The 16,671-nt window shown below is 39.5% G+C and overlaps 1 protein-coding gene across 1 annotated transcript in view; it reads left to right on the top strand.

Moving 5' to 3' along the window:
• The window catches only part of LOC128662655 (guanine nucleotide-binding protein G(i) subunit alpha-1), a 487,459-nt gene extending 472,587 nt beyond the window's left edge, over positions 1 to 14,872 (top strand). Inside the window, exons 8-9 of the mRNA XM_053716522.1 lie at positions 2,699 to 2,905; positions 13,057 to 14,872. Of these exons, the coding sequence (XP_053572497.1) occupies positions 2,699 to 2,889 (191 nt within the window). The 3' untranslated portion in view covers positions 2,890 to 2,905; positions 13,057 to 14,872. The remainder of the gene's footprint in view (positions 1 to 2,698; positions 2,906 to 13,056) is intronic.
• Positions 14,873 to 16,671: the final 1,799 nt, after the last annotated feature.

The following is a 16,671-nucleotide window of genomic DNA, read 5'->3' as shown; positions in this document are numbered from 1 at the left end:
CCATTCTCAACTCCTAACTTATCTTTTAAAACATTTACAACAAAATATAATACAATACAAAAAAAATAAAAAATAAAAATAATAAAAAATAATAAAAATAAAAAAATACAATACCTTTACCTTTAAGAGCAATTAATTATTGAATCTTTTTGCAAAAATCACATTAACTAGAATGGTTGTACTCCGTTACCAGTTATTGTGCTTAATGCTTAAGTTTACAACAAGAGAAAGAAAAAAAAAATATCACTATGCTGATCCTTTCAGTAGTTTCTGGCATTAATTATCTCTAGGTCAAAGGTCACCCTTCACCAGAAAAAATGTAGCGTTTTAACTAACATTCAGAAACAGCAATACATATAAGCAACAGTTTACTTTCTTAATACTTTAAACAATAAGCAGTATTTTACTTCCTTAACACTTTATACAAATAAACAGTATTTTGCCATACAGCATATTTAAAAACAAGCAGCATAAGAATTCATATAAACAATGCAGTATTTATCTTATAACTTTAAAACAATGTTAGCCATACAGCAATATTTCAAAAGCAAGCAGTAAGAAAACGTGTGTTTTAACCCTTCAGCCAGACTTTATATAATCTGATTTCTACCAAAGAAATATTATTCCCTTTTTATTTTTTTTATTTTTAATCAAAAATTTGATTAGAATCTACCAAAGATTCATATATATATTTAACCTGATTTTTACCAAAAAAATCTACTATTCCTCTTTTAGAATCTACCAAAGATTCACATATATATATTCCCCAACTATTCCTATGTAAAATGAAACTTAAGGGGTCTCGTGGTAAGAGAAAAAAGGTCAGAATAAAAAGACTCTTTGTTCAGCTTACCTTCCGAGAGTTCCCTGTTTCATCCTACTTCTGACACCAGTTTTGTAGGGTCACTTCTTTTGTTCCTTAGCTCTGCTCTGGCTGATAAGGGTGCGGCACACGTTTTCTTCAGGGCCCTGGGGTGACCACTGAAATCACACACACATGCAACTGAGTGTTTTCACAAAAGTCCCGTTTATTTGAAGAACACACAAAGAATTTATAGGAATGTATACGTCATACATGAGGTCACAGGAAATATATAAAAAACGTAGTTAACTTCACATCTGCATAAGGGGCCCACAGGAAATAAGAATGTTGTTATAGCACATAACAGAATATGCCCATATCCATTTGTAGAGAGGAACTTATATTAGAACCATATGTTACAACTTATACAGAAAGAAACTTATGGAATGCTGCTTTATAAACATTTGATACTAGATTTAAAGTTACCCTCAATATGCTTAATATGTGAGATTCAAATTACCCATATAACATAATATATATAATATATATATATACACACATATATATATATATATATATACATATATATATATATATATATACACATATACACATATATATACCCATCAATGTTGGAACCTATTTTTTCACCATATCTCTTCTGCTAAGGACTATTAGAGACGGATGCAAAACAGGCAATAAAAGAGGGTGTTTAAAAAATCCTGCCTGGCCTGTACAAACTATTATTTCCTGTTTTATATATGTCTCTTAATTGGCCTCAGCAGAAAAGATTGATAAGGGGAAAATCTAGGTTTCAACATGGTGGCCCCTATATATTTATAGAAACTAAATCTTTACACCTAAAGGGACATTAAAGAAACTAAACAAACATCACTCAGAGCATACAATTTTAAACAACTTTCCAATTTACTTTTATGATTTGGGAACCTTTAAAACTCTAAATCTCTGCCTGTTTCTAAGCCCTTGCAGGCCACCTTTATCTAAGTGCTTTTTATTAGCTTTTGACAGCAAGACAGTGGTAGTTGAAAGGATGTTAAACAGTCTGTTTCATGGTAGTAACAAAAAAGTACTAACCAGTTGCTTACACTTAATAGAAAGCATTGCAATATGTATTATTGTTAAAAGGATTTTATTTTTAAATATTTTTTTAACTTAATTTCTGCAGTGTCCTTTACTTCCTGTCCCAGCCCCTCAAGCAGGAGGAGGCCTCAACAGGAAGGCAGAGGGATAGTGTTTATTTTGAAGCGTTGCTAGGAGACACCACAAAATAGCTCAAGTCCGTTTTTTATTGACCATGATCAATGTCTGCTGTGGGCAGGGGCCAGTCTAAGAATTTTTAAGTGCTTATTTTGGAAGAAAATTAATAAGCGGTTTGCTTTTTTTCCCCCCAAACGCAAACCGTTTCTTTTTATGTTTACTTAAAAGTAAAATAAAAATAATTGTTACTTAAGAAGTTCTGTCTTATATCTCTTTAATGTATGTCATATAGAAAACACTGTGCTCGCTCCCGTGAAGTTACAAATGAGTCAGCAATGCTTGGCTAAAATGCAAGTCTGTAAATAGCATTGAAATAAGGGGGCAGTGTGCAGAGGCTTAGATGCAAGGTAAAAAGTATATTAATTTAACCATTAGCGAATGGGTAATAAAGAGATTTGCCATATTTTTAAACAATAACAATTCTGGAGTAGACTGTCCCTTTAATATTTGAACAACTAATATAATTGAAAAAATATCTACATATTATTCTCACACTAATCTTTGCTTTGAATACATCATTATAAGCAGCATTTAATTGCTGCTTAATATTCCATTACATAGGCGTAAGAAAGCATTTATTTACAACACTGATTCGCAAGTTGTTTTTTTTTTGTTTAGGTTCAAACACTTATGAGGAGGCAGCTGCATACATTCAATGTCAGTTTGAAGATCTCAACAAAAGGAAGGACACAAAAGAAATATACACCCACTTTACGTGCGCTACAGATACAAAGAATGTGCAATTTGTGTTTGATGCAGTGACTGACGTCATTATAAAAAACAATCTCAAAGACTGTGGCCTTTTTTAAAATGTGGCATTTTATGGTAAGTTTTATATTTATAGATCTATAGTACGCTCTAGAATATATACAGTTTTAATGGCTGTGTTCTGTACTAGAGTGTTTTGCTGTGCAGTAATTTTATGCTCCTGCAAAAAAATATTCTAAGGTTGCCAAACGTCCTTTCTGTATTCAACTGGACAGTTGACTATTTCAACAGACTTTCCAGTTAAATCTTTAAAAATGAGTGGCAGCTGCACATATATACTGCTTTGTGTTACTGGCAGCCACTGTTACACTTAGAAAATGTTTAGTTTTTATGTATCTTAAGTACTGAAATTATGAGTATAGGTGGGGATACATTGGGCAAAAACAGCTATTTCTAATGACAATACAAAGGTTAAGGAACTATTTCTATCTTACAATAGTATTGAATACTCCTGTGCCAACTACCCTTCAGCTTGAGATCATGACACCTTGTTCTGGTATTGCTCTTTTCTTTCCAAAGGCAGGGTGAGTCCACAACTTTAGTCATTACTGTTGGGAATATCAACACCTGGCCACCAGGAGGAGGCAAAGACACCCCAGCCAAAGGCTATAAATATCCCTCCCACTTCCCCTATCCCCCCAGTCATTCTTTGCTTTTCGTCACTATAGGAGGATGGCAGAGAAGTGTTAGAAGAAAATCTTACTCCATTAATGGGTACTTTCCCTTCAAGTGTGGGCTGGGGTGTTTGAGTAACCATGTCATCCTCTCAGTGAGAGTTGTGGTGAAAGCTGACTCTAGATGTTGCAGGGAACGTTCTCTGAACACTATCTAAAATTGAATCTATCACCTGCTGGGAAATCAGTGTTACAGCTGTACACTGTTTTCTCCTTCTCTTCAGGTCCCTGTCAGATGTGTGCGGTGAGACTGCCAGACCTTGAGGCGCTGTGTTTGCTCCACAGCTTTGATACTGGAGGGTAAGTCCTTTATTACTTTGAGGGATTATGCCTAGTAGGGCTGCACATTTCCTAAGGTTATGGGGACATGGAAATACTTAGTTCACAGTGTGATACTTTTATTATCTTCCGGATATGGGGACATTTAATGCCTTTTATAATAAGAAGGTTATTTTATTGAGCAGTCGGGGCCAATCTACATGTGCTGCTTAGCTCTTTGCCAACCGGAGCGCATGTATAATTGTTTTTGGTCTCATAAAGAAAAGACGATGCAGGCAGTTTGGGAGAAATTTTCCACTGGGGCTTTTTTTTACCTCTACGCAGCTGATTTTCAGCTTCGCACAGTTTCTCTAGTAGCCGGGGGCAGTCTCTAGATGTGCACTAGGGTGCAGTTTCTTCCTGAGGCTGGTCGGAAGTTTGCTCCTGAGTAGCGATCAGCATAAGGAGTTCGCTGCAGGCTTTGGGAGAGATCCTGACTTCATTCCAGTCAAGCTTGTCTAGCTAGGAGGTGGTGAGTACCTCAGCCAAGGCTGAGGGTAGAGGTGCCACACAAGTTTTTAAATTTATTTTTTATTGCTATAATATTGAGACCTTATACCCGCTATGGAGGATTCTGACATTAACCCCCCAGAGGCTTCTGTTTCAGTGATCACTGTAACATATGCATGTTTATATTGTGAGGAGGCTATGGTTTGCCCACCTGCACAATTCAGTTCTATTTGCTTATGTTCTCTGTTAAAGACCAAGTCGTGGTCTAAATCTAGTTTATACCCTGGTACGTTTATGCGCTCTGAGCCTTCTACCTCTCAGTACTCTGTTGTCCATGAGATGACTATTCTGCAGTTGCAGTCCCCTTTTAACCCTATGACACAGACAGTGCCTCGCGGCGCACCTTTATCTCCGGCTGGAGGTACTTTTTTGCCAGCAGACTTTCACATCTTTTAGTCTCCGGTATCAGCTGCATTAAACACTTTGCCTATCTCTGGAAAATGGAAGAGTAAGGTTAAGCATAGTTCCAATGACTTGGGGGTTAAATCCTCTCTCCAGTCTGAGTTAGCTAGTTTGTCTCACCTTTCTGAGGATGAGCTAACCTTGGTTGCATCTGAAGGTGAGCTTTCGGAGCCAGAGGTGTCTGAAATTAAATCTCCTACTCCTGAGGAACCAAATTGTAGCACCTTTTTATGGAGGTATTGTCTACCCTTGAGGTTCTGGACGCTAAGCTTCCTGATGAACCTATTATCCCTAAATTAGATAGGGTCTATGAGGAGAAGAAGGTTCCTGAAACCTTCCCGGTACCAGTACAAATGGAAAAAAATATTCCCCTTCTACCTTTTTTAAGAAGCTGTTTCCGGTCCCTGATTCACATTTAGAGTTATGGAACTCTATCACTAAAGTAGATGGGGCCATTTCTAATCTTGCCAAGCGTACTACTATCCTTCTAGAGGATAGCTCCTATTTTAGAAATCCAATGAACAGTAAGTTGGAAGGAAGATGTTTCAACATTTGGGTCTCTTATTTCAGCCAGCGGCCGCTGTGGCAGCAGTCACAGGTGCTGCTACCTACTGGTGTGATTCGTTATCAGGACTAATTGAAATGGAATCCCCCATGGAGGATATACAGGACAGGATTAAGGCTCTCAAGATAGCCAACTCATTTATTTGTGATGCTAATATGCAAATTGTACGTCTGAATGCTAAGACTTAAGGTTTTGCAATTTAGTTGTGTAGAGCTCTTTGGTTGAAGTCTTGGTCTGCAGATATGGTTTCTAAGACCAGACTTCTTTCCTTACCATTCAAGGGGAATATTTTGTTCGGGCAAGGATTGGACTCCATCATCTCCACTGTTACAGGACGGAAAAGAGCTTTCCTTCCCCAGGATAAGAAGGTGAGTACTAAGGGTCACCAATCCTAACTTTCATTCCTTTCGCTAAGACAAACCTCAGCGGACTCAGTCCTCCTCCAAACCTGAACAGTCCAAGTGTACTTGGAAGCCCAACCAGTCCTGGAACAAATCTAAACAGGCCTGTCTTTTTTTTTTTTCTTAGAGGCTTGAGTCCAAGATGTTCAGGCTCCCTGGGTATAAGACGTTGTCTCCCAGGGTTACAAGAAAGGATTCAAATCTCGTTCCCCCAGAGGCAGATTTCTTCTCAAGATTATCTACAAGACCAGAGAAAAGAGCATCCTTTTTAGACTGCGTTCGAGACCTCTTCTCCTTGGGAGTAATCGTCCAGGTGCCCTCATCAGAAAGGGGTCAGGGGTTTTGCTCAAACCTCTCTGTAGTTCCCAAAAAGGAGGGAACTTATCACCCTATTTTAGACTTAAAATGTATTAACAATTTTCTCAGGGGCCCATTCTTCAAGATGGAGACTTTCAGGTCCATCCTGGATGGAAGATAAATCTAGAAAAATGTTCCCTTTTTCCCAGTATCAGGGTTGTTTTTCTCTGGTGGCAGCATGTCTATCCCTTCAGAACACTCTAAATCCTTCAGGGGCTCAGTGCATTGAGGTAATCGGTCTCATGGTGTTCTTCATGGACATTATTCATTTTTCTCATTCTATCTCAGACCTCTACAACTATGTATATTGAGGCAGTGGAATGGAGAACACACAAACTTGTTTCAACAAATTGTTCTGGACAATTTAACGAGAGATTCTCCCTCTTGGTAGCTCTGTCAAGATCACCTGGCCGTAGGCACGTGTTTCTTGAGACTATCCTGGGAGATTGCGTCTACAGATGCCAGCTTCTCAGGCTGAGGAGCAGTCTGGGGTCCCAAGAGGGCTCAGGGGATGTGGTCCCGAGAAGAATCGGCTCTTCCGATAAATATCTTGGAGCTTCAGCGATTTACAATGCTTTAAGGGCATGGCCATTGCTCTGTTCTGCCCGGTATATAAGATTCCAATCAGACAATATAACCTCGGTGGCTTACATCAACCACCAGGGAGGAACAAGAAGTTCCCTAACAATGATAGAGACTTCCTCAGCAGACCATCCTTTCACCCGGGGGAGTGGGCTCTCCACCCTGAGGTGTTCTCAGATAACTCTCAGATGGGGAGTTCTGGAGATAGACCTCATGGCTTCTAGTCTCAATACCCAGCTACCCAGATATAGGTTGCGATCGAGGTATCCTCAATCGGAATTGATAGACGCATCAGCAGTTCCATGGAGGTTCAATCTCATATATCTTTTTCCTCCATTCGCTCTTCTTCCTCGAGTAGTGGCTCGCATCAAGCAGGAGAAGGCTCCAGTGATACTAACAGCTCCTTCGTGGCCTTGAAGGACTTGCTTTGCGGATCTAATAAGAATGTCCTCCTCCCCTCCGTGGAGGTTACCTTGTCGTGCGGACCTTCTGACTCAGGGTCCTTTCCTACATCAAAATCTCGATTCTCTGAGACTGACTGCGTGGAAATTGAACGTTTTAGTCTTATCCAAGAGAGATTTTTCGTATAGTGTGATAGACACTTTAATCCAGGTTTGCAAGCCGTTCACTTGCCGTATTTACCACAAGGTATGGCATACTTCCCTTCATTGGTATGAGAAACGCAGTCTTTCATGGCACAAGATGAAGGTTACCCGGATTTTATCCTTTCTCCAAGACGATTTGGACAAGGGTCCATCCGCCAGTTCTCTGAAGGGTCAGATCTCGGCCCTGTCGGTCTTACTGCACAAGAGATTAGCGGATCTTCCTAACATGCAGTCCTTTGTTCAGTCTTTGGCTAGAATCAGGTCTGTGTTTAAACCTGTTGCTCCTCCTTGGAACCTCAACCTTGTTCTTCTTGTTTTGCAGCAGGCTCCGTTTGAGCCTATGCATTCTGTTGATCTTAAGATTCTATCCTGGAAGGTTTTGTTTTTGTTGGCTATCACCTCAGCTCGCAGAGTCTGAGATTTCTGCTTTACAGTGTGATCCGCCTTACCTTATTTTCCATGCTGATAAGGCGGTTTTACGTACTAAGTTAGATTTCCTACCTAAGATAGTCTCGAATCACAACATCAATCAGTAAATTGTTGTTCCTTACCTTTGCCCTAATCCTCCTTCCTCGAAGGAATGTTTGCTCCACAATCTGGACGTTGTACGTGCCTTAAAATTCTATCTTCAGGCTACTAAGGATTTCAGACAATCCTCTTCCTTGTTTGTGTTTATACTCTGGTAAGCGTAGGGGTCAGAAGGCCATTGCGACTTCATTATCTTTCTGGCTGAGAAGTATCATCCGTTTGGCTTATGAGACGGCTGGACAACAGCCTCCTGAGAGGATAACGGCTCATTTCACTACATACTTTTTCAAAATTCTATAAATTTGATGTTTTTGCGAGAAAGGTGTTACAGGCTGTGGTGCCCTCAGATTAGGGTCCGCCATTTCCCTTTTTGCCCTCTCTTTTTATTCATTCAGTGTCCTCTGGAGCTTGGGTATTGGTTCCCAACAGTAATAAATCAAGTTGTGGACTCTCCCTGCCTTAGGAAAGAAACTAAATTTTTGCTTACCATATAAAATCCTTTCTTTCCTGGCAGGGAGAGTCCACAACCCCGTCCGTAATATTTTTTTAGGCGGCTTCCCTGTTATATTTTTTTTCTTTTGGCACCTCTATACCCTAATATTTCTCCTGCTTTTCCTTGTTCCCTCGGCTGAATAAATGGGGGGATAGGGGAAGTGGGAGGGATATTTATAGCTTTTGGCTAGGGTGTCTTTGCCTCCTCCTGGTGGCCAGGTGTTGATATTCCCAACAGTAATAAAGTTGTGGGCTCTCCCTGCCGGGAAAGAAATGAATGTATCTGGTAATAAAGTAAGCATTTTTAACAAAAACAAAATGTATGCTTAACTCCCTTAAAGGGAAAGTATACACCAATTCTCAAATAACTGTGTAATATACACTACTATAAAGAAGATTATGCACAGATAATGATCTAAAAATCCATTAAAATCTTTTACAAACTTACTCAGAAGCTCTCAGTTTAGCACTGTTGATTAGGTTAGGCTGGGACACTAACTTAAAGGGTCTGGGAAATCAGGAAGAGCAGATACTCCCCCCTTTTTCCTCTCCTCTATGAAAAGACCAATTAGAGGAGCAAGCTTGAATCTGTAGATATCAGTATACGTCTAAAACTTTGGGGCTTGGTTTGGAGTCTTAAAATCAGCACGTTATTTAAAAATAAGCAAAACTATACATTTTTACAAAAACACTCCCAGATGGTCTATATAAATGAATCTACAAAACATTTATGCAAAGAAAAATCTAGTGCACAATGTCCCTTTTTAAAGTAACCATAAACACCTTTTAATTTCATTTGTCCTGCAGTAGAATAACATATCAAATAAGTCTTTGTTTTTATATGTTTGCTGTACTTGTTTGGAGTCAATCTGGGCTTTAATCTGCAGACAGCAAGGCTAGTCACTGTCATTATGCTACTAAGACGTATAAATATAGGAAAAGAGCAAAAAAGCATTTGCACAGCACTACCTTATTCAGTCTCTATCACTTAGATAAGACAATAACCCAAACTAAAATGTATCCTTTACTGATAAATATAAACATAAAAATACAGAGTCTATGACTCATAAAATCAAGTAAATATCCAGTATGGATTATTAATCCCTGGAGCACTCCATAATCAATAAGAATTCAAATAATGTCACTTACTATCCTACAGAGCTGCAGATATGGAGCAAGTGGCAATGGTTGTCCTATTGTATAAGCACCACTGATAACAAGATCCCTATATAATTATGATGACATTGTCCTCAAGATGTTAACTATTTTGTGTATAACGCCTCATTATTTGAATTCTTATTTATTGAATGCGCCGGGAATTAATAATCCATATTATTGTTATGTTTATATTTATCAGTAAAGTTTTAGTTTGGGTCATTGACCTTATCTGAGTGCTCTGTAAGTGCTTTTTTTGCTCTTTTCTTATATTTATGCTATGTGAGCACCCCTCAATTAATGGATAGATTAGAATAGATTAGCAGTTGCCTTCTATTGTGTATTGAGAGGGTTTATCCAATTCAAGAGTCTCAAAACTTTTTTGCTAGATTAGATGCTATTTTTGTTATCTGATAAAGCCAATTTGGGAAATAAATGTAGCAGGATTAGCCTAGATAAGTCAGCAGGGTGCATTTCTAGCTCTGATAGAGAAAATAAAATCCACTTTCAGAGCTAAATTACATGAAAAGCGGGCAAAATAATAAATGAAATTATATTGCAAAGATATTTTACTATACATAACTTTTAATATTAAACTAGTGGGAAAGTCTGCCCAGAGGGCACTCTATTGTGGTGACGGAACCACCGAACCACCCTGCCATTTTCGGAAGGGCAGTCTATTGTGGTGACGAAACCACCCTGCTATTTTCAGAATCCACCTGGATGCATCTTACGCTGCATCCAGGTGGATTCTTTCACCACCCTGCCATCCAGGTGGATTCTTTCACCACCCTGCCATTTTTCGAATCCACATGGATGCAGTTTATGCTGCATCCAGGTGGATTCCGAAAAATGCAGGGTGGTGAAAGAATCCATCCAGGTGGATTCTTAAACCACCCCTTTTGCGCTCTCTCTCCCCCCTCTCTTTTGCTCTCTCTCCCCCTCTCCTTTGCTCTCTCTCTCCCCCCTCTCTTTTGCTCTCTCTCCCCCTCTCTTTTGCTCTCTCTCCCCCCTCTCTTTTGCTCTCTCTCCCCCCTCTCTTTTGCTCTCTCTCCCCCCTCTCTTTTGCTCTCTCTCCCCCCTCTCTTTTGCTCTCTCTCCCCCCTTTCTTTTGCTCTCTCTCCCCCCTCTCTTTTGCTCTCTCTCCCCCCTCTCTTTTGCTCTCTCCCCCCTCTCTTTTGCTCTCTCTCCCCCCTCTCTTTTGCTCTCTCTCCCCCCTCTCTTTTGCTCTCTCTCCCCCCTCTCTTTTGCTCTCTCTCCCCCCTCTCTTTTGCTCTCTCTCCCCCCTCTCTTTTGCTCTCTCTCCCCCCTCTCTTTTGCTCTCTCTCCCCCCTCTCTTTTGCTCTCTCTCCCCCCTCTCTTTTGCTCTCTCTCCCCCCTCTCTTTTGCTCTCTCTCCCCCCTCTCTTTTGCTCTCTCTCCCCCCTCTCTTTTGCTCTCTCTCCCCCCTCTCTTTTGCTCTCTCTCCCCCCTCTCTTTTGCTCTCTCTCCCCCCTCTCTTTTGCTCTCTCTCCCCCCTCTCTTTTGCTCTCTCTCCCCCCTCTCTTTTGCTCTCTCTCCCCCCTCTCTTTTGCTCTCTCTCCCCCCTCTCTTTTGCTCTCTCTCCCCCCTCTCTTTTGCTCTCTCTCCCCCCTCTCTTTTGCTCTCTCTCCCCCCTCTCTTTTGCTCTCTCTCCCCCCTCTCTTTTGCTCTCTCTCCCCCCTCTCTTTTGCTCTCTCTCCCCCCTCTCTTTTGCTCTCTCTCTCCCCCCTCTCTTTTGCTCTCTCTCTCCCCCCTCTCTTTTGCTCTCTCCCCCCTCTCTTTTGCTCTCTCCCCCCTCTCTTTTGCTCTCTCTCTCCCCCCTCTCTTTTGCTCTCTCTCTCCCCCCTCTCTTTTGCTCTCTCTCTCCCCCCTCTCTTTTGCTCTCTCTCTCCCCCCTCTCTTTTGCTCTCTCTCTCCCCCCTCTCTTTTGCTCTCTCTCTCCCCCCTCTCTTTTGCTCTCTCTCTCCCCCTCTCTTTTGCTCTCTCTCTCTCCCCCTCTCTTTTGCTCTCTCTCTCCCCCCCTCTCTTTTGCTCTCTCTCTCCCCCCCCTCTCTTTTGCTCTCTCTCTCCCCCCCTCTCTTTTGCTCTCTCTCTCCCCCCCTCTCTTTTGCTCTCTCTCTCCCCCCCTCTCTTTTGCTCTCTCTCTCCCCCCTCTCTTTTGCTCTCTCTCTCCCCCCTCTCTTTTGCTCTCTCTCTCCCCCCTCTCTTTTGCTCTCTCTCTCTCCCCCCTCTCTTTTGCTCTCTCTCTCTCCCCCCTCTCTTTTGCTCTCTCTCTCCCCCCTCTCTTTTGCTCTCTCTCCCCCCCCCTCTTTTGCTCTCTCTCCCCCCTCTCTTTTGCTCTCTCTCCCCCCTCTCTTTTGCTCTCTCTCCCCCCTCTCTTTTGCTCTCTCCCCCCCCCCCCCATCTCTTGCTCTCTCTCCCCCCTCTCCTTTGCTCTCTCTCCCCCCTCTCCTTTGCTCTCTCTCTCCCCCCTCCTCTCTTTTGCTCTCTCTCCCCCCTCTCTTTAGCTCTCTCCCCACTGCCTCAGACCTCCTCTTCCCTGCTGAGCCGCCCACCCACCTCTCGCCAGCACCTGCAGAAGATCGTTGCACAGTGTCACCATCTGTAACGATCAGGCATCTGGCTTCATATGGAATCAGAGCACCGATCACACTCCGGCTCCATATGCGACAGATCGCTGAAGCTTCAGGAGCTCCAGCTCTCGGCTGTTATGTTACAGCTGAGAATTGGAACTCCTGAAACTGTCCTCGCCCAGAGGTGACTGCGAGCGCATCCAACTTTCCTTTGAGGATGCGTGTGCAACTGCCAACGGTGACGGACATTACAAACAGAATTATAGTATAGATTCTAAAGGCGTTTACTGTTCCTTTAAGGGAACTTCTAAAAAAATAAACTACATGCTTTATTTGTAATATTTTTATATTGCTGACCTTAGCTTACTTTTTTTTTTTTTAACCCGCGAAGGGTGCTTACACACACAGGTAAATTCCCGCCCTGGAGCTGTAACATTGTAACTCCTAGGCTGAAAATAGCAAGTGACTGGCAGCTGCATGCAACTGACTGCCTGTGTCCTGCTCTGGGTTTGTAATCCTTACAGCTTCTCAGTGGGATTTTACCGTACGTTTAACTTTGTTGTGTGGATTATACACATAGCAAGCTAGTGTTATACAAACAAATGCTTGCTTTAAAGGGATATGAAACCCAACAATTTTTCTTTTGTGATTAACAGAGCATAGAATTGTAAAACTCTTTACAATTTACTTTGTTCTCCTTGATAGTCTGTGTTAAAGAGCTACCTAGTTAAGTGTCTGGAGCACTTCATGGCAGGAAGTAGTGCTGCCATTTAGTGCTCTTGCAAATGTATTACATTCTTTAAAAACTGCTGCTATATAGTGCCCTAGACACGTGCACGCTCCTGAGCTTACGCCCATGCTTTTTAACAAACAATACCAAGAGAATGAAGACAATTTGATATTAGAAAGTTGTTTAAATCTATATGTTCTGTCTGAATCATGAAAGAAAAATGTTGGGGTTCATATCCCTTCTTAACGATTAGTCAATCTGTTAATTCTAATTTCTTATTGTCTTTCCCCTTTTAGAATGCATTTGACTTCACCCTGTTACAACTTGACAGCTTTTGGAGTGACTTAAGGCTCTTGATGATGAACGGCGGACCAGTGCTGTACTTGCCAGTTTTATTAGCTTTATTTATGTTCATGTCTTGTAAATTTCCAAAAGTAACTGCTACTAGGCCACAACAAACGGAGAAGGAATCTTGATTGTATGTATATTGTAATTGTAGGAATGTTATTTGTACAGACATTGAACAGAATATTTTAATCATTTTGAATTGTCCTCGGTTTTATGAAATGCTGTTAGAGGACAATTATTTTTGCCTGTTTAGGTTATTTAAAGAAATAATGTAAATTTTTATTTTTTTCCCTATTTCTACGCATGCATGCTGCCTTATTCTGTCCTGCTTGGTTTTCCCGCAAATCTGTAAAATAACAGATAATGAAGCCGATTGTTGCACAAAACCTGGCGATTGCAACACAGAAAAATCACTCCGTTTAAAGCCTTCACTGTGTATTTTTATTATGTAATAATTTTCTTGTGCATTACCATACTGGTGGTGCCAAAATTGCATTTTTTTATACATAAAAAAGTCTACTAAACTTTTATTTGTAAATTGATTAATTCCCTTTTTTGTGGGCTATAAATTGCCAACCAACGTTTTGGAATTGATTACCATATTTGTGTTGGAACAATCCTGTAGTTGGAAGGCTTACAGTGGCAGTACTTTTTGTATAGATATTCTGTCTTGCATTAAAGGGATATGAAACACAATAAATTTGTTTTGTAACTCAGAGGGAGCATAGAATAAAAAAAATTCAGTTTACTTATATTCTATGTTTAAGAGATGCCTAGGTAGTAGGTGTCAGGAGCACATTCGTCAGTGCTTTTCAACAACAGATACCAAGAGAACGAAGAAAATTTAATAATAGAAGTAAATAAGAAATGTGTAAAATTGCAGGCTCTATTTTAATAAAGACAAATTTTTGGGGTTTCATGTTCTTTACTTAAATACCCCATATGTGCAACATTTTCATACACCCTCAGCCATTGTATTCAAATTGTGCAGCCAGATTAAACGTTTCCTTGATATTTCAGTTTTATTTTGTGGCTTTGTGGTGCTGTATGTGTAATTTCCTCACGGTCACTTTTGTCTTACGACCTTATCATTCCTTAAATCATAAACCGTTTCTACCTGGTATGCTGCAGATCCTGTTAAAACAAAAGGGTTTCCTGATGACTACTGGTAGAATATCTTTTGAATGGGTATTGTAAAAATAAAAAAAAAATGCAGCAGTTTAATAAATTGATGCTAATATTCTTCTGATGTACACTATAAAATCTGTTTGAGAATACATATATATATATATATATATATATATATATATATATATATATATATATATATAAAATCTTTTTTTACTCTGAGTTGCCTGTTAAGACTAAACCACGGTTTGTTTGTTTTTTTACAATATTAAACTGTCATGAGTATCTCTTGTGTTGTCTACAACATGTATAAGTTAATTGTACTTGTACCTTCTTCATTATAGTTTTTGTATTTCACTGTAAGGAATGAATTCATAGTGATTAATAATTACTGAGGTTACCACTGTCTAAATTCTTTGTGCCTTCAATGATATATATATTTTTTTCAATAAAGTACTTGGTAGATGACCTGCGGCATATTCATAATGATGATATGTTAAGGTAACAAGTATGATTTTTGTTTTCCACTTCACTCTGTAAAATAATAGAGCACACTGATGGATTCCTTGATTTTATCCTGTAAAACTGTGTTGCTAACAAATCCTAATAAAATCTTGCAATTTTTCAGATTTTAAACTCTGTCTTATGTGTTTGCCAGTATGTCAGCAATATGCCAGTTTGTAAGTAGCTCTATCAGTTTGTGTGGATTTTATCTATATAATCTGCCCATCCATCAAGTAACAAACTTATATAAGATGGTAACAAAAATTACACTATATTAGAACTAAGCTTTTCCACTTGGATTACATCATGAAACATCATGCAATAAATTTAAAGTGTGTTAAAAGGACAGTCTACACCAGGATTTTTATTGTTTAAAAAAATCAATTTATTTTGCATAGCCAACACTGTTATAGTAATACACATTTTACCTCTGTGATTACCTTGTATCTAAGCCTCTACAGACTGCCCCCCCTTCTTTCAGTTCCTTTGACAGAATTGCATTTTTGCCAATCAGTGCAGACTCCTTTTTAACTCCACGGGCACAAGCACAATGTTATATGGAAAGAAATTTAAGTAACGCACTCTAGTTGTGAAAATAATGTCAAAATGCATTCAGATAAGAGACGGCCTTCAAAGGATTAGAAATTAGCATATTTACCTACCTAGGTTTAGCTTTCAACTAAGAATACCAAGAGAGCAAAGCAAAATTGATGATAAAAGTAAATTGGAAAGATGTTTACAATGACATACTCTATCTGAATAATGAATGAGTTTAATTCTGACTAGACTGTCCCTATAAATCCACTGAGTGCAATAGTTGTTGGTTGATTTTAGATATTACATTGCACTCTGGTTCTGTAACTATACAGGTACAAATCCCCAAATCTGGAATTTCAAAATCCAAACTTATTCTGAAATCATTGTTACATGTTCTACAAACAAAAGTATAACCAGCAAATGGCACATGACTCATAAAACAATATGGATTTTGTAAATAAAAACATATCTAACCTCAACGCTTTTTATATGATATATTTTTATATTATACAAGTTAACAACTAGCAGCTAAAAGACAGTGACCGAGACAACAGAAGTATTCCCATTAATAGCCTCTCATGAAACAGTGATCATCCTAAAGGAGCTAGGGGCCACGCTTGGACCCCACTTTCAACATGTGTAGGAGGAATAAGTATTGAACTGAGGTCACTTATGGACCTCCTATATGATATATTAGTTAATTGACTAACTGTAAATAAATATAGGATATCAGGAAAACTGCACTAATTGCATGAAAAAGACTTGATTTAACAATAGAGGTGTCGAAATATACATAGGCATCCTCTAATTTAAACAATCAAATGTAGAAAACAATATCAGTAATAAGGTGCTGCAAATAGACTGAGAGGATACTAATTTCAAATGAAGCATAAAAATGTCAACATAATGCTATGCTAGTAGTGTTAGCTGCAGCCCCATATAATATTGAGAATATAGATCGGCAGTAGAGAATCACTTACTTAATCATTAAGCAGATACTTATGGAGACTTATATACCCAATAGTGAGCTGCCTGCTGCTGTATGATGTCAACTTTACTGCTGCTTATGAATATGTGTAAGTGAACATGTCGCCAAAAAAATGGTAGATTGGTAATTGGAGATTGCTCTGAAGGAGTTACACAAGAATATCAGGTAACATAGCTCAGTGGGCGATAATTCAACCAAACAAAATAGCATTGCAGTAGTTATCTACCATATTAAGGAGTTCTCAAAAACTTTCAGAAACTTAATGTGCGCACCTGACTATGAAGGGGTAATTTACTACTTTCAAGTGCGAAACATAAATCAGCCAGAAGGTTTCATAGAAGCAATTTGTATGAATGTTTGAATCCGGTGCTAGCAAACTTTAATATAACAGTGTGCAGTACACTAA

This window comes from Bombina bombina, chromosome 6 (genome assembly GCF_027579735.1).
Source record: "Bombina bombina isolate aBomBom1 chromosome 6, aBomBom1.pri, whole genome shotgun sequence".
Classification (NCBI taxonomy): domain Eukaryota; kingdom Metazoa; phylum Chordata; class Amphibia; order Anura; family Bombinatoridae; genus Bombina; species Bombina bombina.
This window is presented reverse-complemented; position numbering and strand designations above follow the sequence as displayed.